The sequence below is a fragment of the Falco peregrinus genome, chromosome W, assembly GCF_023634155.1.
Source record: "Falco peregrinus isolate bFalPer1 chromosome W, bFalPer1.pri, whole genome shotgun sequence".
NCBI lineage: Eukaryota > Metazoa > Chordata > Aves > Falconiformes > Falconidae > Falco > Falco peregrinus.
This window is the reverse complement of record NC_073743.1, coordinates 20,309,661-20,333,359: the sequence shown is the minus strand read 5'-3', so window position 1 is coordinate 20,333,359 and position 23,699 is coordinate 20,309,661. Positions and strand designations below refer to the sequence as shown.

Here is a 23,699-nt window from a genome sequence, read left to right as displayed (position 1 = left end):
TTATGTAACATTTTATCACTGTTTTGCATACCAAAACCTTATAAAGCATCTATAAAATTGAAATAGTTTAAAGACAATAATGGACATATTAATAATTGATTTCAGGGAACAGCAAATGTATAAAGAAAAGTTTGTTGAAACACTATCAACTAATTATTTTACTGGAAATTTCTTTGCAACATTGAAAATTTTTAAAGATTTATGTATTAGCGTCATGGTTTTTACCATTTTGAAAGAAAAAAAGGAAAGCATCAAATGTAAAATGCTACATAAAAATATATAACTAAAATTTACATCTAGAAATCAATAACAATAACATAGTTTCAACTGTAGCTGATTTTCTATATTATTCCCACAGACTAATTGAGTTTGTCTGTTTACACAATATATATTTTATGTTATGAATTTTAGAAAAAATTAGTCTCATACTACACAAGTTTTAGTATAAACACACTGTAAGCCTTGTAAAACAACCTGATCAGTCACAAGACAGCTCATCTACATTTTATAATATATTGAATTAGTGTTTATGGGTGTTAGATGGGACAAAATAAATAGGAAATTCAACCAAAACAGATGGGGTTCCAACAGGATTTGTAAAATGGGTTACTTCACTGCTGGCAGCCTAAATCTCATTTTAGAGAAAAATAAAAGCAGAATTGAGGAAGAAAAGGAAAGAGAAAAAGGTCACATAGGTGATCTGAAAAACACACAATCCAGAAACTTTTTTTGCATTTTTTCCTCATTAATTTTGTGGTTTTGAAGTAATATGCCACTCCTCTAGGCTAAGGTAGAGGAATTGCCTTTAATAGGGTAGCTTTTCTTTACTTTTAGGATATAACCTTGATCATCTACTTAAAAACCTTCTGAAGTTAGCACATGGTTTTAAAAGGAAAGACATCTACTTTATATGTGGGCTTACCACATGATTTTGTACTTAAACTGTACAAAGTGCCTCAAATACATAAGAGGGAGTGGATTTGTTTCTCCAAATGCTTTGATGTTTTTGACTTATAACTCCACAGCCTTTTTGCCTAAGAACTTTTTAATTGTTCCAGTCTGTTTGGGGTATAGCAAAGACTAAAGATTTTTACTAGTTTATATTATGGTTTTTATTCAGCTTTTAATAGTGACTTTGGCATTCTGGATACTGTTGGCTCACACTGTACCTCAAGGTTAAAATAACAGGGAAAACAGGGAGCAGGTTGACTTGTAGTAATCATGATCATGGCTTGCAAAAAAAATATCTGGATAGCTACCAAAAGAAATGGTCAATGGGATGAATACTGTAGACTGTACACATTTGGCTGGGTTCCCTAGCAGCTAAAGAAACAAGCAAAAACCCATACAATGTACTCCCTTGTATAAGTTTAATATTAAATAGAAAACCTGAGCTATTATTTATAAAGAAAAAAACCCACTATTCTGGCTCCTGCCAGGTTACACAACTGTTTTATCAGATGAGAAACAGCCATAAAAGATGGCCTATAAACAGCTAAGAAGCCAAAACCCTTTTCTTACCATAGGGGCACTGGACAGGAGACTGTGGAAAGTAACTAAAGAAGACACTCTTATGGAGTCTGAAAGTTAGGCTGTTGTATGCTGTTGACGCGGAAGGCTCGGACACAACTTATACGACCAATGTGATCAAGTTAGTGCCACTTTATTAAGGGATATACAGCAATTTATACTCTACAGGTGCTATTAATAGACTCACACCAATTTATACTCTACAGCTAAAAATACACACGCTACGCACGCTTTGTTATGTAAAAGGTGATAGGTTAAAACTACTTGTTTACACGCTTCCACCTCCCCTATGATTGGTCCTGGTGTGGTGCCCACACGCTGCTTCTCCCTTGTGTAGGCATCCTGTTTTTTATCATCTTTCTGTCCAACTCTCTTATCTCTCTGTGAATACACAGTTTCTTTGTCTCCCTTGGCCTTGCATATGTCCTTCATAACACCTGCAGCTCGTTAGAGCTGCGGCCTGCTATTACAACCAAGTTATTTGGTCTGGATTGCTCATAATATGCCCATTTTCTTCCAGCCACTCCACAGTATGCAAACTTGGGATGCTTTTGGTAAGTGTTAGAGGAGATAGTTGTATACACATTAATTATTGCAAATGTCACTTTATTTTATGTTTAGTTCCTTAAGATTAAAGAGTGCTTTGGTTTAAGAAGACTGACTGACTATTGCATTAATGCCTGGTCCCAATCTTCTGAAGGGAACAAATACAGGCACCCAAATCTACATCTGTGCGGTTAAACACAATTGATTGTGCAGCAATAGCTGAGCAAACGCTAAATGAGTTTGCTTGGGCACAGGAAACAGTGTAGTTGCAGCAGTATGAAACTCTGCATGTGCTAATTTTCCCTCTTTCTTGGCCTGTCATTTACAGTTAGGTCAGAGTCAAAACAGTACCCTACCACTTGCAGTATGTGACATGGTCTACTGATGGAATTAGTCCTCAGTTTCTAAGGGATAATCTTGCAAGGTGCTGAGTACTTCTCACCCTATAAATTTCAACTAAATTGAGAGCACTTGGCAGTTCCTTTTAATTTTGGGTTACATATTCTTATTTAAGATCATGCACAGGTTAGCTACAATGGAGGTTTTTATAGCAGGAAAGCATCATTACCTGATAACATGGTGACTCATATTTACTGTTGCAGAAAATGGACTAAATGGAATATTTTTAGCAAGGTAAGTATTTTACAGTTTGAGTACTTTCTGGCATGACTTTTTTGCAATTAAGAAATTGCAATCTGGATATAGCCAACAGAAGAGTTTGGGTTTAATGGTTATTTTAACCATGCATTTGCTCAGCAGTTGAGAAATTTGCCAGGCAATAGGAGAAATTAGGCTAATGGGCAGAGACTGAAAGATGATGATGTGTGGAATCAGACTCTGCAATCTTATCAGATTGCAAAGTACGTATGTTTATTCAGCGCTGGGCAGCATGGGGGAGGGGAGGGAGGGGGCGAGGTAGTCCCACCAAAGCCATGCCCACCAGGGGCAACAACTTGCCTCAATTTATACAATCAAATGTTGCATATACATAAGGTTTCCAGATATGCCTATACATATTCATAACCTATCCCCGCTTCATACTAAAATTAGTTCCAAGAAGTCATTTCAATAAGTCCCTCCCAACTGTGCTTGCGTGATGCCTCTTGGTGGTGATTGTGGCGGTCATGGGGAATGAAGACTTGGTAGTCTCACTCTGAACTTTTTACCTTCTCTCTTCGCACAGACTCAGTTGTTCCTTGGTCTTTGTCCAAACTATAGAGTTGGTTTTAGCTAGTTCTCATCACAAACTGTCCTTCAGGAGGAACTGCAGACTCCTTGCTTCAGTTAATTTACAAAATGCTTATTAAAATGAAGCATTATTTATCAACAACAATCTAGGTAATTGTTAAGCAATTGTTGATCTACTAAAATTACTTTAACCCCTTCCCTCAATGAGATGACATTGGTGAAGGAGGAGAAACAAGTTAAAACCATCATTAGAAAGTGTTATGCTAAGAATTATGTAAGAAACTATGGACTAGGGTATTGTTTATTAAGATTTATGTTAAGCCCAATGTAAAGGTTAGGCAACAAAAGATATGAAATCGCTTATGCAAACAGCCACCAGACACCGCTTGTGTAAGATAGGATAACCACAATCGCTTACACAAACTAAACCAGATACTGTTTGTGCAAGATAAGATAACCGCCAGATGTCCAGGAACCGACAGAAAACAGGACAGACAACCCCATATAAGGACATATGAGTGAGGGGTCAACTATGGGACAAAGGAGGAAGACTTCTTACTTCGGCCTCAACGGCCACCAGGAGGCAGAAAACGACCCCCTAACAACAACTGAAGCATGCGCAGAGTGCCTCCACTACTTCATGAACACGGAAGTAAAGATGTATAAAAAGGAACTGTTTGAACTGCTCAGTACGGCAGTTGGCGGAGCGCAGACTCCCCTGCCGTCCAGCGCTGTTTTTGCTCATATTCTACTTGCTATAATTAATAAAATTTTAATTGGATTATGATCCGTTGTGGTCTCAATTTATAACAATTACAATAAATTGTGGCATCATTTGGGACTATTTCCAGACTTCTTGTTCTATTCAGTTGATGCTGTGAAATCAGACGCCAACTATATTAGTTTTCCTGAAGACAGTAGTGTTTCTTTGTGGATGACGTTTTAATTCAATCTCACCAAGTCTATGAAAATAGTCTAAGGCTTAAAAAGGCAGTCAAGAATTGTGTTAATTGACATGACACTGAAAAGAATCCTGTGGTCAAAATAAGCTGTGAACAGAACTGTCAGCATAAATATCCTATAACTATCTAATAACCTTTCCCCCTTCCTGATTCACATGGGAAGGTGTGGCAGTGTGCTCCTCGGGCCCCCTCCCATCCCCCGCCCCCACCTAACAATGAACAAGGACTGTATTCAGCTCAAAGAGGATTTGGGGATTTGACTTGAGCAGCAAGCTTATCTCACAGACAGATAATGGATGTGGTCTAACAAGCAAACCAAGTGACACCCCGGGTGAGACAGGATGCTGCTTGATGCAAACAAATGTCAATTTATTGTACACAAGCACGAGTTTATATATGTTATCAGAGGCCGCACGCTTTAAACAGATTGGTTCTTTAAGCTAAGCATTACATACTAGGCAATCCCTGATTGGTGGTTAACTACAAACAAAGGCCACTTTAAGTAAGTTTTTACAGTCATCAATTAACAGCAACCTGTTACTTCTTCTTGGCACCATCTGTTCCTCATTCCCTTATCTTTTCTCAGCATGACTCATCCTGTCGATTGTTATCTATTCACATTCCTTGTCCTCCCAGGGTTTGTGACCTACAAGCTGGAGCACATTCCTTTCAGCTAACTGATTGCCACCCATGGTCCTGATTTCCAGGCCTCCTCCTGCAAGGCCGTTGCCTCACAGTCTGGTGCTGCTTCAATGAAGGCCAGGAAGACCCCCCTACATCTGTGTACTATAAATCTGTCTGTACCAAATCCACCCCACCCCACCCCACCCCCCACCCCCCACCCTACCCTACCCCACCCCACCCCACCCCACCCCACCCCACACCACACCACACCACACCACACCCCTCCTTGAACCATAGGGCCTCACTGACCTTCCAGAACTGATAAACCTTGCTAAGGGCCAATCAGCACACAATAATTGACTTAGTCCCACCTTACCATGAGTATAAATCTGGCATTTTAGAATCCTCTATTTTTGAGGTTGAGAACTCCAACTGTCAGGCAGGTTGAAAGGCCTGGACCTCTCTCCTACCCAAGCAGGCATGCCTCGCTCGGTAACATTTGTGTCTCTATGTCAGATATTACCCGGGACAGTATTGTTAAGAAAAATTGCTAAACTCTTAACTCAAGATCAGTTTTTGAAGTAAGTGCATTTACCAATGGCAATTCTGAAGTTGTTATATCTATTGCCTTATTAAATAATCTTTGCAAACTTTGCAAAGCTGTTTCAGGGAAAGTCCTTAGACTGGGCTCTGACAGGCAAATGTTACCTCTGATGAGTGGCTGTACATATAATCCTTTAGACCTAAACCATTGACCAAATCTGGGACTAGGACTGAATCTAGCCACACCTAGACTCCTCTCTGAGAAGGTGTTTAGAAAGGAAGGGGATCCTTTCTGAACCTCTTGACTGAATGGGAGGGCTGCACCCACCCCACGACCACTCTTCAGACTCATAATGCAACAGAGGGATAACAGAGACCTTTCTCTACAAGGTTCAGGACCCAAATCCCACCAGAATAAATCAAGATCCGATTACATCTTCTAACTGTGATTAAGGGGAAGGCAACAAGCATGGCTGTTGATGTCCTAGCTTGAATAGCTAGAAAAAACTTCTAGAAAAGCATCACTTGTTGACCAAGGTAGCATAACTTGACAGAATGACAGTTTTACTGTATTACACTGTATTTTTGACTACAGTGACATGTTCTGTATCCTACCTTGGAAAAGTTTTGCTGCAGTAGAAGAGAATTTAGTAAACAGCACTGAAAAGTAGTCTGGAAATCTCCCTTCAAAGATAAATTATTTTCTTAGAGGCAGAGAGTTATAGATTTCTGTTCTCTTTAAACACTACCTTCTTTTTCTTATAATTTCCCTTCTGTTCCCTCCAGACACAAAATCTTTTCAAGATAGGAATAAATATGGAATCTTTTTAACCTCACTTTTTAAGCTATTTCCACTTAAGAACAAATAAAATAATGATTGTGTTTCTCCCCTGTGTTTGAAATCAATACATGATTAATATAGACTTGCTTAATGAAAAACCACTAAAACTACTGGGGTCAATAATGAATAATCCATGGGAGCTGTTTAGAGCTGGGTGAATACATAAAAAAATAATTTTTATTAATAGTCTTTTGAAATTTTTAATCAAATCTGTTTCCATTGTGTTCACACTTGTTTATTTTTTTATTAATTCCTTTTGCTCTTTGGCTGATGAAAAATATTTGGCTTTGCAGACTTAACCATTCCTTCTGTGTTATATTACGGTCATTACATGTATTGCATTAGCGCCCAAAGCCTCTAGCCTGGATTAGTGCTGGCTGCTAGGCACTGTACCGGCAGCCCGAGTCTTCTCCCGAAGCCCTTAGGTTTGAGAGACAGGTTTGCTGAAGACTGACAGGAGAGGAGCGTGATTAAAAATCATGGTGGTTAGAGATGGATTATAAAAACGTTAATTCCTTTTTTATTGTTTCAATGGGCACGCATCCCCGTCGATAGGACGGACGCGGAGGCAGGCTAGGGATAGCACTTTGGTAAGGGTGGGCTGCCCGATTTTCCTGCCTGGGGAAGGACCAGGAAGAGCTCTGCCCGCGGTGGGGCAGGGGTACCGGTAGCCGACGCCCACCCTCAGTGGAGGGTAGGAGCGCACCCGCCGCGGAGACGGAAAGGCGCGGATGCAGGGAGATGGGGAGCTGCGGCCAGCCGCAGTGCCCGCCTCGCTGGGAGCCAGACGGCGCCTCCCCAAGACAAAGGGCGAGCGGCTCCCACTGCTGGGCCCCGTGGGGCCCTGCCCGTCCGGGAAGTGCCCCCCTCCCCGGAGCCCCGCCGCCGGTGGCCTTGCGCATCGCGGCGCTGCTCGCTTCCTCCCCAGTGCCGGCCTGGGAGCCGCCCCGCCGCCCGGATGACTTGTCATTTGCATTTCTCCGCTGCTCGGGAGGAGGCGGCAGCCTATGCCTGAGGCCGGGGAGGTGGGAGGAGGCGAGGGCCGGCAGCGGGGCCGGGGCCATCGAGCCTCCGCCTCACAGCTGCCCGCACGGCTCTTCCCCCGCGCCACCTCCACTCAGGGAGCCGGCGGGGGCCTTATGTGACGGGCCGGGATCGAGGGAAGGGTTTGCGGTTTGGCGTCGCTGCAGCAGCGCTGGCCCCGCCGCGCCGCCAGGGACAGGATGCGGGTGCCACCGCTGGCTCTCCGCGCTGCTGCTGCTGCTGCTACGCGGCGATCGCCGCTGCTGGCGGGAGGGGCAGGGATGTGAGTGGTCGGGTCGGCTTCTCCTCTCCCTTTTATTTTTTCGTTCCTTCCAAAAAAAAAGACCAAACCAGCCAACCAACCCTCAAAACCCCAGAGGGTGTGGGAAGTGGGGGGATCGCGTGTCGCCGCCACCACCCTCCGCTGGATCTATTGTGAAGGAAATTGCCATTCGCCGGCTGCGGCGGCACATCTGGGCGGGCACATCTGGGCATGCAACGTCGGCTCCCACCGCCTTCCTCCTCCGTCCTCCAGCCGGCCGAGCGGATCCCTCTGGGGCGCGGGGAGATTCCTGCTCGCCAGCCCCAGGGTCCATCTTTCGGACTTAATATTACAACTGGTAGTGCAGGTGGTGGGGTGGAAATAAAAGCTGCTTCCCCCCCCCCCCGGATTTATTTCATGGGGATGTGTTCAAGACAAGAGAGGATTCAGAAGGATATTGACGTTGTGATCCAAAAGTGCAAGGCGGAGAAGGACTGCCTGTTTGCAGGTGAGTTTCTCTCTTGGGCGCCAGGTTGGCGGCGCGGAGGCTGCCGCCGCCGGCCGCCCCAGGCCCCGCTGCCGCCGCGGCGCGGCTGCCCGGGCTGTGCCCGTGCCCTTCGCCGCCGTTCCCGGGAGCAGGGGCCGCCGCCGAGCCGGCTTGTGCCTGCCCTCAGTCCCCTACTTCCTCCTCTCCTTCCGAGGGCATTTGAGGGCAGATGAGACCAGGAGCCGGTTGGGAAGGGAGGGAGGGAGGGAGGGAGAGAGAGAGAGTGAGAGAGAGAGAGAGAGAGAGAGAGAGAGTGTGTGTGTGTGAGTGTGTGTCTGTGTGTCTGTGTGTGTGTCTGTGTGTCTGTGTGTCTGTGTGTGCGCGCGCGCGCGCATCCCGAGTCAGGGAGCGTGGCAGTGGCCACATGCAAAACCGGGCAGGTGTGTGCAAGTGTGCGTGACCCCCTTGCTGCCTGCCGCAGCCCGCAGCTGCTGGTGCGAGCGCCCAGTCGAGCGATGCCCTGGTGCGTTTTGCTCCGGCGGGCACTACATGGCTGTTTTCCGGGCGGCCGGGCTCCTGCCCCCCTCGGTGCCTGCCTTTATCCTCACACGCACGCCCGGCTTCAGGGCCGGGGGCATGGCAAGCGGTAAACGTTCTCTTTTCCGTGCAAAAAAAAACCCCGGGGTTTCGCCACTTCCGTGCCGGGGACGGTGTGGTGCCGGCTGTGATTTGCCGTCGCATGAGTCCGGCTTGTGGCTGGATGTTGCAGTTTCTGACAATGGAAATCCCTGCCGTTGCCATAACACCAGGCACTTGTTGCGAGGGGCTGGGGGAAGAGTTGCTGCATTTCCTTTGATTAATGCCGATACTTCCCCACACTCCCTGTCGGTAACAGAATGCTGGTCTGCAAAATCTCAGCTATTTCAGCTAAAATAAAGACAAGTTGTAATAACGCAGCTCGTTGTATTTCAGATTTCAGGTACTCAGACTCCACCTTTACCTTCACCTATATTGGAGGCTCCAAAAGGTACTTCTTTTTACAGTAATGACTCCATTTCATGCTAGCAGTGAGGTGCAATGGTTCAATACTGTGGCAGTCTTTTTTGTTTTCTTTCCTTTTTCAAGGAGTATTGATAAATCATTTGCCTTCGCGCAAGCGTAAACTGAGAGGAAGTGCCGAGGAAGGTGATCAGAAAGGTGGTCCTAGTTGTTGGAGGCTTGTTCCTCTGAGTGCTGCCCTGTGGCACTTCACCGTTTCTCTTTTTTTAATTTATGTGTATATGTAGAATTTCTGCTGTATGTAAACTTAACAGAAGTACAGCAAAGGCATCAACATATGAAATATAAAGTTAATTCATCTTAAAAAACTGGAAAAAGTTATGATTTTAATAACAAATAGGCCAAATTTCACATCAACACCTTATTCTCTTGCATTTGAGAGCCATATTTAGTCCCATGACAGATGCAAGACTGTCTGCAGTTGACCAAATTAAACTACTGAGACAGTAAATGAAATGTCATTATAGCTTCTAAGGCTAAAAAAATGTTTTATTGAATGATACTTTAAATATTATTTCTAAGTGGTTATGAGCTTTTGATTATAAACTAGATTGTGCATGTACACATTTTTTTATTATATTTCACCATTTGTTGTGTTTGTTTTCAAAAAGAAATATATGTAAAAGCTTGAACACACATCCTTTTTGTTTCCCTAGCTCTTAGTTACCTTTTACTTAATATGGTCTTTATAGTATATGCTAGGTTGCCCTCTTTTAGCTGATTTTTATTAGAGTTGGCAAGATGTCTTGGTTTTATATTTTTTGTTTTATTTTTTTTCTCAGACAGTTAATCTGATATCTTTGGTGATTCTTTTTTTTTACCAGGGTACACAAATTAAAGTGTTGTATTCTTTGCAAGTGAACCTTTCAGTGCAGGCAATGCTCCTACAGCCATTGGTTCTCCCCTGTGCATGCTTAAGGGCCTGGCTGCAGGACCAGGCTCCCAGAGGGTCCCCAGGCTTTGAGACTGCTCAGAAAAACACTTTCCCACTTCACTACCCTGCTTCTTCCTACTAAAGGAAAAGACAACTTCTATCATTTTCAGTGGAGTAGAATAGTTCAGCTCACCCAGTAGCTGAAAATCAGATGTATTTGCTTGTAGTATACTCTTTAATTTAGGATTTTAGTATATTGTTTTGATCTTGTTTTAAAAGACAATTTTGAAAGACTTGATACAATAAAAAATTATCTAACAGAAATATTATATTATTTATCATATAATTAAAACAATCAAATTTGAAAGTTTCTTTGCACTGTTTTCTAAACCAAATATTGCAGCAAGAAACCAGGAAGTGAAATCTGTTTATTGTTTCCATTTTCCAAGATGAATAAAGTAAAAAGCCTAAGGGCATAACTGATGTAAACCAAACTGGTTTATGAATGTTGAAACAAAGCATTGTCACTTCTACAATGAGAGATGGAAGTTTGCCTTACATCCCACAGCCTTGAATTTTAACTGAGGTCAACATTTGCTTAAGGAAACTGTTGACTGCAAAATAGTCTCAGGATCTTGAAAATTCAAACTGAATTGAGAAATAAAAGTTAGGCTTAGAGAAATTGGTGAGAGTGGGTTGTTACTTAGAGCATACTCAAATTTCACTTTCCTTTTAACATTTTAAGGACATTTAAAAGTCATCCTTTGAGAGAAGGGTTTCATGTTCTCTGTATTTCGCTTCAGAAAGATATTTTACAATATTCTTAGTATATAGTGGTGTACTGAGTGGCAAGTTTATGGTAGTAAGCTCTCTTGTGAAGTACATAAAATGAAAACCCTAAGTCTTGACCATTAAGGGCCAAACCTTTCTTTCTCACATCGAAGAAGAGTTAGTGGTTTCTTAGAGAAGGTGTTTCCTGAGCAACAGCTATGTTGTACTGTATGCAGCATTCAGGCAGGTCTCCAGTACAAGCTCTACAAGGGTCAACAGTGATGGCATGTATGTGGTATCAATTTAGGAGAGCACAAGACTATTTAAGGATCTTTTTCTTGCATTTGGCCATGATTTTTTTCCTACTACTGTTGCTGCATCTGTGGACTTCCTGAGTAGTGACCCTGTTTTTTTACTATTGCGCTCAGGAATTGTCCCTAAATGACAAAACCTCTATTAGCTTGCGATCATAGACTTGAGTATCAGCTGACAGGTCTTGTCCTGTTACTTCAGATATTTAGCCTGATTACTTTGTTTTTTGAACCAACAGGAACTCAGGCTTTCGAGTAATGGGCAAAGGGGTGGATGTTTACTGGATGGATGTTCAAACCAAGAAACATTAAAATGAGTAAGAGTTGAAATGGTGTGTAAGGAAGATTACAGTACTAGCCATGCTTGGAACAAAGTCTTTTTCATGCTTTATTTCCTTCAGATCTTCATTTAGGTCAGTGTGTAGCATGGCTTTGTTTTAGCCATAGTGGTTAGATACAAGAGCAGAGGCCTCTGAAAGAGCCAGATTCTTTGCAAATCAGAGTAAGTCCATGGAAGTCAGTGTACCAGTATTATTTCAGTTACAATGAGGACCTAATATTTGTGTTTGTTCTTTAAACTGTTTGTGGCGTATGAAGGCACGGACTCAGGTTGTAGTGCAACCAGAGACACTTTATTATACAGAGAAGCTCATATTTATATCTCTGAGCCCGGATACAAATACCACCAGGCTCAGGGCAGGAACCATTCATGCAGTTACATAGCTATATATCACTACAAGCACACAGACACCTTTTGACTACTAGATAACCATGTTTATCTTTCTTACTTTCCTTCACAATACCCAACTGTTCTCTCATCTCCTGCCAGATCATTCTCCATCCTTCTTTCATAGATCTCTCTTTAGACATTCTCTATTCTCCTCTCCCACAACTGTTACGTTTATCTGTGTGAGATTTTTCTTCTTGGTGTGAGCTTCACTGACTATCTGATTTTTCCCTGTTGCTTGTATGGATTGCACAACCCCTTCTTATGTTGGTACTATTCAAATATTGAGGTGGTACAAAATCATGCTGCATATCAATCCAAATAGATAGGCCTGATCTGGAGCACATTTATCATAGCTTCAGTGGAGTTAACTTGTATTCCCACAGTAAAGTTCTGAACCAAACAATGGGGGCATGATTTAGCTTTTGTTCAAGCACAGAGGTTCCAGTGAAACCAACCGAGAATTATTTTATTTTTCATTCATTATATAGACCTGTTCCAACATTTGACCTTTAGGTGGTATTAAGCTATTACACTGTATAAATAATATGTGTGTAAATGAACACTGGATGGCCATAAATACACTTTAAGGACATTCTGCATTTGCAGGATTTTTCTTGAAATGTTAGAAGGGAAGAATCTTTTTAAGTACAAACATATTTGTATTGTGTGAATTATCATAAATAATCCTTTACCTATTGTTGTTGTTTAACCCAGGCTGGCAACCAAGCACCACACAGCCGCTTGCTCACTCCCACTCACGCAGAGGGATGGGGAGGAGAATCAGAAAGGAATGTAAAACTCGAGGGTTGAGATAAGAACAATTTAATAGGTAAAGCAAAAGACACACATGCAAGCAAAGCAAAGCAAGGAATTCATTCACCACTTCCCATAGGCAGGCAGGTGTTCAGCCATCCCCAGGAAAGCAGGGCTCCATTACACGTAACGGTTCCTCGGGAAGACAAATGCCATAATGCCAGATGTCCCCCCCTTCCTTCTTCTTCCCCCAGTTTATATACACAGCATGATGTCATATGGTATGGAATACCACTTTGGCTAGCTTGGGTCACCTGTCCTGGCTGTGTCCCCTCCCAATTTCCTGTGCCCCCTCAGCCCTCTGGCTGGTAGGGCCCAAGGAACTGAACAGTCCTTGACTTAGTATAAACATTACCCAGCAACAACTAAAAACATCAGTGTCCTATCAACATTGTTCTCACATCATAGCCAAAACACAGCACTGTACTAGCTACTAAGAAGAAAATTAACTCTTTCCCAGCTGAAACCAGGACGCCTATGTAGTTCAGTTAATCCTTTTTGGACTGTATTTCATGTTCAGACTGTACTTTTTAAAAAATTTAATTTTTTTTTTAAATGCACTGTGTTCACACTTCTAAATTAATAGATTTATTTGATACTGCAGTGATGTTTCCTCGTCTGGGAAGGTTGTAACTAAAAATTTATTAGTGAAGCACATCTTTGTGCATAATGTGGGCTCTAAATATGGGGCAGATTGTTTATCAATTTAATAATTTTTAATTTTGCTTTCAGAAAGGGATAGGTAGTGTGTTAGAATTCTTATAAAGTGAGATGTGCATTCAGGTGCTATGACTGTGCAAGATTTACTCTTCTTTAACTGCATCTGGAAGAATATAATAAATCGCTGGATTCTTTATCCTTTTTACTTGTCATGGTTTAACCCCAGTCAGGAACTAAGTACCACACAGCTGCTCGCTTGCTTCCCCCCACCCACTCAGTGGGATTGGGGAGGAGAATCAGAAAAAGGTAAAACCCATGGATTGGGATAAGGACAGTTTAATAATTGAAATAAAGTAAGATATTATTATTATTTTAACAAAACCAACAATTGTAATGAAAAGAGAGAGAGAGAGAGGAATAAAACCCAAGAAAGACAAGTGATGCACAATGCAATTGCTCACCACATGCTGACTGATGCCCAGCTAGTCCCTGAGCAGCCATCAGCCCCTCCTGGCCAACTCCCCCCAGTTTATATACTGAGCATGATGTTCTATGGTATGGAATATCCCTTTGGCTAGTTCAAGTCAGCTCTCCTGGCTCTGCTCCCTCCCAGCTTCTTGTGCACCTGCTCACTGGCAGAGCATGGGAAACTGAAAAGTCCTTGATTTAGAGCAAGCACTACTTAGCAACAACTAAAACATCAGTGTGTTATCAACATTGTTCTCATACCAAATCCAAACCACAGCACCTCACCAGGTCCTAGGAAGAAAATTAACTCTATCCCAGCTGAAACCAGGACATTACTGCAGGATCTAAAAAGGATTTTACAGTGTGAACATGTCGAGTTTTCTTTTTTTTCCAATAATCTCATTTCCTTTTTCTGATTATCTGCCCTTATATTAAACATTGCTCCTCCAGAAACCCTGTAAACCAAACAGAACTGCTGATCTGTCATCCTTCAAATAGGTATGCATGATGCCCTGATGTTTTCACTTTATACGTCATTTGACATGGTTTACATAAAAGCAGTATTGTTTGTCCTTAAAAAAAAATGTTTCCTTTTTTTTAGTTTTTTTCTCACTTTTTTTTTTTCTGAGGCTAAACAAGGCCTCATATCAGTTTTGAAATACCTCTTTATTCAAATATGTACTTAACTCTCATTGGCAGTGAGGGACAATAAGGCTGTGCATGAGAACAGATCTAATACTGCAGCATATTGTAAAGAAACTAGGTAAGACCTGTAAGAACTAAATGCACAGCGGTTCTGCAGATACAAGGAAAGTTGAATTTTAGTCTGAAGTAATTCTTTTTTCTGTTGCTGATGGTTGTGCTTAACTTTGTCTTCAGGTTATTAAATATATAATTGCATTCCTAATATCTACCTCTACTACAGTAAGTTAAGGATGAAAACTAGATACACAGCTTGTACCTAGACTTCTGTTTATTGCTATTTCAGAATACCTGGAAGATTGCACATCATCTTTCAATTTTAACTTTCCTATCAAATAGGGCTTAACATTTTTGCCAGGACAGCAACATTTCCTGTAAGAGAAATCTGTGATATGAGACAGGAATCTAGTTTAGATATAACATAGAAAGCATTGTGATTTTAATTTCTTCATTAATTATTCTGTAGATGAAGTAATGTTGAATACAGCCTTGGGTACTTCTAAAAATTAGGCAACATTGAGGGTTTGTGAAAAGCAAAATAAATACCATTCTACTCACAGTCTCATTGAGCTCACTTTTTTTTGATGATTTTGTTTTTGACAGATCCTCTTGCCTTGCTATTAAAAAATCAGTGGTGTCTGAAATTAACCCAATCCCAATCAGTGCATCTTGTAAAAATTACACACTTCAGGGATATTATGGACTTGTGAAAATCTCTAGTCTGGTGAAGTGGGGGGCTCTCCTCTTTCAGCTGCAAACTGTACTAAGAACAATTCCTTCAAATTGTGAACATCAACTTTTCTGTGAGAAAAATGTGGGTTTAGGCACTTAAATAAACAGCCTAGTTTTCAGAAGTGCTAAAGTCCCACACCACATAGTGGTCTCAGTATTACTGTGCATTGCTTAGCACTTTTTAAAAAAGTTTTTTTTATGCAGGTGGTTTTGTCATACAAATGTATGCACTGTTTTTTGAATGATTCACCAGCACAGAGTTGGGAAGAGTGCTTGAATGAACAGAAAATGTTTTCAGTAACTTCTTTCTCTGCTTTCATCGCATATTTTAACATATTAAGTACCTAAAAATAGACCTGTAGGCTGTCATTGTTAGTGTGTTAATGTAATAAGACAAATACATTTGAAAGTGGAGTTAACTCTGACAAAATTAATTTTAGATCACTTTTCTCTGTATTGGGACTAATGACTTTTCTGAGGTTTTTTTTTACTAGTCTAATAATTTCCAATATTTTTCATTGTTCATAAATAAAGAGCTGAAGATACCTGTTGGCATATCTTTTCCATGGATTACTTACTGTGCAGAATATGAATTCTCATTTGTGTCAGAATCTAATCACTCTGAGTCAAAATACCTACTTTAATAAGCTTCAGCATCTAGAGGGAAAGTAAATTTTAGACTGCTGGGAGAATTCAGTTTAGTTACAATTAAAACTAAGAAAGCGATGAGATGTAAATCTAAAAAAAAGTCCAATTTATAATTCTGCCTTGACATGAAATAAATCCCACTTAAGAGGACAGCTCTTAAGAATTAATGTCCTCCTTGCTACAGGAGGGTGAAGATTTTTACAGATGTTTCATTGAACTGGCCTCATCTGAGGAAAAGTAACTCTGTTTAACAAGGTAAAATTGACTCATAAAGATAAGCCTACTATCCTGTGTAGCAGTAGCTAGAAGATCTCACTGAAAGACAAGGGACTAAACAAGGTAGAGAAATACATCTTTTTCCCCTGACATCCTTCTGCATGTTCACACAAGATTGCATCCAGCCTATTTCTATGGGAGGAAGAACAGGAAAGAGCCTTGCCTAAGGACTGGAAAAAAATTGTAGCTTTTCTGATTCAGACTTCTCCTGGGAGGACCCATTATCTCCAGGGAGCTTTATATCAGATATTGTGTTCCTCTACTGCAAGGGCTAAACATCATCATACATGCTTTTGGCATTATGTAATCCTGTGGGAGTAAGTCATGGTCTTGCACATGGTCAAATAAGGTAATAGGGAGAAAACAGTCTTAGGTAAAAGTTGGAGGGTGAGCATCTTTCTGTAGCTTACTTCAAGGCAGAGTATCTGCATGAGCCCTGTACAAGGCTTTGGCTTCTCCTTGCTGTTGTAGAATACTGACATGTCCTGGCAATTAGGATTGAGCTGAATCCCTTTGATGAAGTTCTTCTGAGGGACACTTCTGTGGTGCTCAGTGGGAGCCTGTCTAGAGCAAAGAATTGAGGGCAAAGAGGAACCTCAAACTAGCAGTCCCTCCAGATGTCTCCTTCCAGACTCGAGGCACTGATCAGAAATAAAAGGAGCAACAGCTTGTCTCCTGTGTAATGAAATGTAAGAGAGTACAAAAAATGGTGATATACCATTTGTAAAAAGAAGTATATAATTAAAGAATAAGTTCCTTTTAAACTGTGTAGCATTCTGCATTTTATCTCATATATTACAGGTTGCCATCTTGAAATCTTGTTGCTTTAAAAGAATGTTTCATTTTATGTTTATAGATAAGAATTTTTCATATCTTAAGAGCAAAGCTAGAAGGAAGGATAACTTTGTACCATTTAACTGTCTTGTTTCTATCCAATAAGGTATTTGTGACAGACAGAATTTTCTCTCAAGTAGAAAAAAAAGCCTATGGGTTAGAGATGGTATTCCAGGTCATTAACTTTTTTGCAAATGACAGAATATTTAATTTTAGGGGTGTTTGTGGTTTTGTTCATTCTTTTTCCTTAATGTTGAAAAATCAATCTTTGATGAGGAGTTCTCACCCTGTAATGATCATACATACAGTAAGATATGAAAATAATTAGGATGATCTTCTGTCAGATTAGGACCTGGGGTTGATAAAGTGTCAAAACCAGGAAGCACTTCATTGTCAAAAAAATACTTGCTGATAGTCAACTGCTTGATCTCAACTACAGCTGTATAAATCCAGCATAATTCCACTGATGTGATGGGGCTCACTTGGGTCCTCAGTGATACTGATGATTTTTTGATTTGGCCCTTATTCCTAGTGAATGGCAATCCAGGTGATTTTTTTCACCTGGGGGGAGTTATGAAGATCAGAGTTCTTTTTTCTGCCATCTTTGCAGATGTATTCTCATTTTGAGCATTTTCCATGATGGTGGGAGTGCTGCAATTTATCTAAGGAAAAAGGCTTGCTTTCATGCATTCTTATCAAGTCACTGGTATTGCAGAGGGCACAGATAGAAGGCCAGTTGTCAATTGCAATTGCTCCATGCTTTTCTTTCTGTGTCTTTTTAGCCTTAGCATCTGAAAACCTGATTGTCACAGAGTCCTCTTTTAAGAAGGTAATTTGCTAGGCCACATGAAAACGTCTTTACCTGTCACTCATTCAGAATCAGTATTAAGCTGAGTCCTAAAATGGTTCACGAGCTTTTTGTAGTTATAACCATTAGTTGAAATAGAAATGGTGATTTCTTCAAGAGGACTATTCTGTGAAAACACCTAAAAATATTAAATTAACTTTGTCCAGATTAAAACTGTGTGAAATCTGGTCATTTCAATATATATTTGTACAAAACAGTGGGAACATAAAAAGTCAAGAGTTTTACACTACTTCAGAACAAAAAATATAACCTTCAAGTATTAAAAACTTCTGGAAAACATATTTTGTTAATGCTTTAGTATGGCAGTTATGAACGCTATCAACAGCCTTCTGTTATAGATAGGGAATTATATAAATTAAGGTTGTTTACTGGCTTAATACGGTTCTATGAATATTACATGAAAACTTTCATACATGGTTGCAGCTCTAATGGAGTTATAGCTGAAAACTGAACTTATTAGTTCTTTTCTTTTAAGAAGGTATAATGTTAGAGAATTATTTTGTTATAAAGACTTTTAACTATCTTATAGAACAAGGCTTGTTAGGCTTGGCATAAAATTTCAGTAGTAGGATTTTGTAGGTTTATACATTGAAAAAGGACTCATGTTTTATCAGCGGATGACAAGAAGAGTGAAATTGGATATGTTTAGGTGGCAATAGGAATCTCTTCAAGATTTCCTTGGGCATACATTAGTTTTGTTAACTCAGGCTAGCAGAAGTTTTAAATGTAGTATTGGTCTCTAGAGTACAGGGTCACAATAATCAGCCTACCAAAGATGCAAACTCTCTTGACTTTAGCAGACTTATGTACACATGTGGGATCTACCTGAAATAACTGTCTTTGATCAGAGAGGTTTCAGAGCAGGACACAAAGCTGCTCCAGGTGGAGCAGCATGGTGCCCTGGTGCGCTCCGCTAACTGCCCACTGCAGGCTGCCAGGAGCATGCATGTCTGAATGACTGCCCTCCCATGTCAGGAAAAGTGTGACTCATGGCAGGCTGAAAGATAGCATAGCTTTGCAGGACTGTTTGGTGGGAGTTGGTCAGGTAAAATAAATAATTAACTACTTTAATGAAATAATATGAGGGGAAAACCTTTAGTTGCCAGCAAAATGATCATCAGGCAAATGGAAGGAATTCTGTGAGTTCAGTATCTGGGAAATTTTGAAAAGAAGAGTTGAAGATGGATCACAGGCCTTTCTCATTGCCTCTGCTTCCCAGAGGCTCTGAGTCCTTCAGGTTGAGCATAAAATATTTTGTCCTGGAGAGGAGCTAAGCAGAGAGTATTTCTTTTCCATTGCTAATTTTATATAGTAATCTAGTGTGCACAAACCTGCAGCATATGCAGCCACTTCAGACCATATCCAGTGCATGCATGCATGTTGATTTTAGACAAGCGGTGTCAGCTTTCTTTTTAGCATTCTGTCCTTTCTTCTTTCTCAGAGGTTTTATAGCTCTGAATACATCTGTAGTGCTTCATAAGAAGAGCTCACTTTTTTCTTTTTTTTCCTCTGATTCAAATATATGCACATTTTTTAAATGTGCATGCAAATGAGTTTTGCCCCCTCAGTTTCCTGGTAAGTTGCCACAATGGCCAGGAGGGTGGCAGAGGTTCTGCACCATTGCTTGGGAGAGTGCTAATGTGTGACAGAGCGTGGCAGAGCCTTGTCACAGGAAGAGGTTCACTGTTTCCTTTTTGTTGTTGCTGCTGTTTCATGAAGGACTATAGAAGAAAAATCTGGAAGGAGTGGTGAAAAGAAAAAGCATGGGTCTGCATTCAGCTCTGAGTTACATCACTGCAAAGTAGAAGTAATGGCATTCACTTCAGTCTGGCTATGTATGGAACGGCATCTTTACTAAAGAGATTGTGTGTTAAATACTGAAGACAAGATAAGATGTTATTTGTTGTCATTGACTTTTGTCTACAATAAAAATAATTTAAAAAACAATAACCACAATGTAAATATCTGTTTTCTTGTTTTCTGTTTACCTCTGTATTTTCTCCAAGAGTTGTTTACCGTTTATTTTTAATGATAATGAATAATTCTGTCAGAAGGTTGAAACTGGGCATGTTACATATTATGGTAGTGTTATTTCCTTCAGAGATACATTGACAGGTTTTGTTTCATATAATTTTGAAGGACTGAGGATGGCCAATACCACATTATTCTAATATTTCTAAATAAAATTTTAAAAAAATAATTTATGCATCTGACTGACATGCATTCAAGGCTCAGGTAGGTAAAACAGTCAAGCTGTTCTGCCCCTAGTATTTTGAAGTTCCTTGCTGGATGCTACCCATGGCTCTGCAGTGACAGTACATTGATTGGGACATTAGCTGCTACTGAGTGAGAATCCTTTACACCTCTCAAACTTCAGTGATTTCAGTGTCTAATGATTGCAATATGCTCATGATTAACTAGATAATATACTCTAGTGAAAAATTCTTGAATTTTGAGGTAAAGGCTGAGTGGGCTGGGGTGATGTAGGGACTTTCCTTTGTAGATTATATTTTCAAGTCAATTGGTCAGATTTGTGGAGGTTTTTATTGTTGTACTTGAAAAAAGTTTCAGGAGATTATTGCATAAAGATTTTCATTTTGCTGCTGATTGCTATTTTGACTGAAATTAAATACATAAAAGGTTTCTACATTTAACCTGTTCCTCTCCACCTCAATACTGTAAATTGATGAGGTGACATAAGCCTAACTAAAAGGGAAAGTGCAGTATAATTTCCTTCATATAGTCATATTTTGCCTTTATATTCTACTGATTTCAGTTAGACATTATTGGAGTAACTGAGGCAAATATTTGATGTTTGGGCAAATTTCATTTTGAAATAATTCTATTTACAGTTTGAATTGCTTTGATGTATTTTGCTGTCTTAATAGCTGTAGCTGCAGTTATCTGCATAAAACTGAAGCAATGATACTGGGTTTATTTACACTTGAAGATCTTAATCATATGTATCTGCCTGGCCATCTATCTATATATGTAATATATATTTATTTAAAAAGGCTTCACATACTCGTTAATTGCTTTGTTAGTATTATTTTCATATCACATGGTCAATGTCATGGTCAATAGGATTTTGAGAGAAGAATAAATGGTCAGGAGACTGTGGTGTATGAAGGTATGGACTCAGGTTGTGGTGCAACCAGAGACACCTTATTGTACAGAGAAGCTCATATTTATATCTCTGAGCCCGGATACAAATTCCAGCTGTATGTACCACCAGGCTCAGGGCAGAAACCATTCATGCAGTTACATAGCTATATATCACTACAAGCACACAGGCACCTTTTGACTACTAGATAACCATGTTTATATTTCTTACTTTCCTTCACAATAAACAGCTGTTCTCTCATCTCCTGCCAGATCATTCTCCATCCTCCTCTCATACATCTCTCTTCAGACATTCTCTGTCCTCCTCTCCCACATCTCCCCCTTTTTTGCTTGTTAATTGTGACAAGGCAAAGGTTGTGTGTAGCTGGGTGACCATGACCTGATTTATGTTACGGTCAACTAAATGCTGAATACAGGAAAAAAGGCATGGGAGACATAAGGCAAACATCAATAAGGCAGTTAAGGCAATTATAATAAATACTGCAATGCTTTTGATCCACGGCCCAAAGTTTCCCAGCCGTGAGAAGAGACCAAAGGCATCTCACCCCTGGCTCTGCTGCAGATCTTTGTTTAAGGCTTTTAAGTTTTGTATGCTTTTGTGAATTGATTCAGAGTGGTCACTCAGATTCATACAACACATCCCATCAAAGTCTTCACACCCATGTCCCTCTGCTAACAATAAGAAAATCAATAGCAGCTCAGTTCTGTAGCGATGCATGATGGACAGAATCAACATCCACTAATAAGCCAGAAAGAGCATTGTTTGTAGCATTGCTTTCTTTAGCAAGCTAGCAGTCTAACTTATTAAGCGAGTTAAGAGCGTGTACTATTCCTACAGAAGAGATTAGAGAAGCAAAAATGTGTTGCGCTGCATTCCAGAACTCAACCTGAGAGTTACAGTCTGCTGTGAGGTGTGCATTACAATCATTTGACACATGGTGGGGTTGTGATTGCAAAAGGGCTGCAATGCCTGTTTGCAATCTTCATTGGCATTATCATATGCTAGTTGTTTTAAGAGAAATCCTCAATTTTCCTCATGCTCAATTTGTCGTTGCAAAATATTCTGAAGCCGATCAGTAAAGGTATTATATGACTTTCTAGGACCCTGCAAGACTATGGTGAATGACTCACTAGAGGCTCGCCCAGACTCTGGTATCTTCAGGACTGCCTTAATAGTCATCTCCTTAATTTGCAAATAGACGTCCCTGGTATACCCTGCCTGCATCAGGGAAGCGGCATAATTATTTTCTCCAGCCAACTGCTCATAGTTAACATCAATTCCCTGATTAAGGTTTTCAATCAAGGCCACTACACATAGCTCACAAAAATCAGATAACCACATCATAGACTGTGTTGAAGTTAGTACCATGCGAAGCAATGACTTCTAGTCATACGGTGCAAGTGTATAATACTCTGCCATCACTTCAAGAAGGGACACAGAAAAATACTCTGCCATCACTTCAAGAAGGGACACAGAAAACGTACTATGAATCCCCCCTTCCTGCACTGCTTTTCTTAACTCTTTTATAACCTCATATTGCACAGCCTGGCACTCTGGAGGCTGATTTGGCCAATATAATACTGGACATGCCATAGCAACTCCCAAATCCCCTCGCTTAAGTGCTTCCTGCTTGCATTCCTGCCACCGATCCCTCAGACCCCCTTTCACCCTCCCTGAAAACACAGTCAAGTCATCGGGGGGGGGGTGTGTGTGTAAGGAAAAAGGTCTGTTTCCTTTTCCAGATCTATAGGACCTGGATCAAAAGGGTTCTCAGTGTCAATGGAATCATTGTCTGAGTGGTCTTGTTCCCGCATTTGGTCCTGTGTTGTGAGGGTCGCTGCAACCGGACACAGGAGCTCTGAGGGCAGAGGAGGTGAGGACGGAGTCGCCATTGTTTACAGTGTGTTGAGAAGAGTCGCACTGTCAGTGGAATTTACAGCCTCCCCTGGTTTAGCACTGTTAGTAGAATTTGTCGACAGTTGGTGAAGAATAGTCAGGATTTGCCACCAAGTTGCTAAATGCATTCCTACTGCAGAGTCCCCCTCTGCGGCAGCATCATACAATCATCTGCCTACCACTTGTCACGGATCCATTCTAACAGAGTCACTAACTGTGGACCCGTCACAGCTCGTTGCTGAGCTGCAAGCAGCCGTTGCAATACGTCCAGGCTGAGTTGTTGATCTCAGAATAACTTCCCTCCCATCACTCCTGACTGCTCACCTTCTTTGTAGGTGATGGGTGTACAAAATTTTCCATGGATCCTGGTTCAGTCATACTATGCCACTGGTTTGGGCTCCGTGATCCTCCTACTTAAACCCCACATTGGGATGCCATTTGTGGCGTATGAAGGCACGGGCTCCAGTTGTGGTACAACCAGAGACACCTTATTGTGCAGAGAAGCTCATATTTATATCTCTGAGCCCAGATACAAATTCCAGCTGTATGTACCACCAGACTCAGGGCAGAAACCATTCATGCAGTTACATAGCTATATATCACTACAAACATGCAGACACCTTTTTGCTACTAGATAACCATGCTTATCTTTCTTACTCTCCTTCACAATACCCAGCTGTTCTCTCATCTCCTGCCAGATCAGACATTCTCCATCCTCCTCTCATACATCTCTCTTCAGACATTCTCTATCCTCCTCTCCCACAGGGACTATCCATTAATTAAACTTGTGAAGGATTTTACTTTATCTGAGATTTCCATCAGTATTCTCCAACTTGTAACATGCCATGTTTATGTTCCTGATACAAGAATATGTTCATGTTGATGATGGGAAGTTGGTTCACTCAACTTTAAGCTTACATTATTTCA

At 40.8% G+C, this 23,699-nt stretch overlaps 1 protein-coding gene across 1 annotated transcript in view; it reads left to right on the top strand.

Moving 5' to 3' along the window:
- The first annotated feature begins 7,744 nt into the window (after positions 1-7,744).
- Positions 7,745-23,699, top strand: part of LOC129782999 (protein mono-ADP-ribosyltransferase PARP8-like) — a 160,692-nt gene continuing 144,737 nt past the window's right edge. The window contains exons 1-2 of the mRNA XM_055792595.1: positions 7,745-8,027; positions 8,979-9,033. Coding sequence (XP_055648570.1) covers positions 7,751-8,027; positions 8,979-9,033 — 332 coding nt within the window. The 5' untranslated portion in view covers positions 7,745-7,750. The remainder of the gene's footprint in view (positions 8,028-8,978; positions 9,034-23,699) is intronic.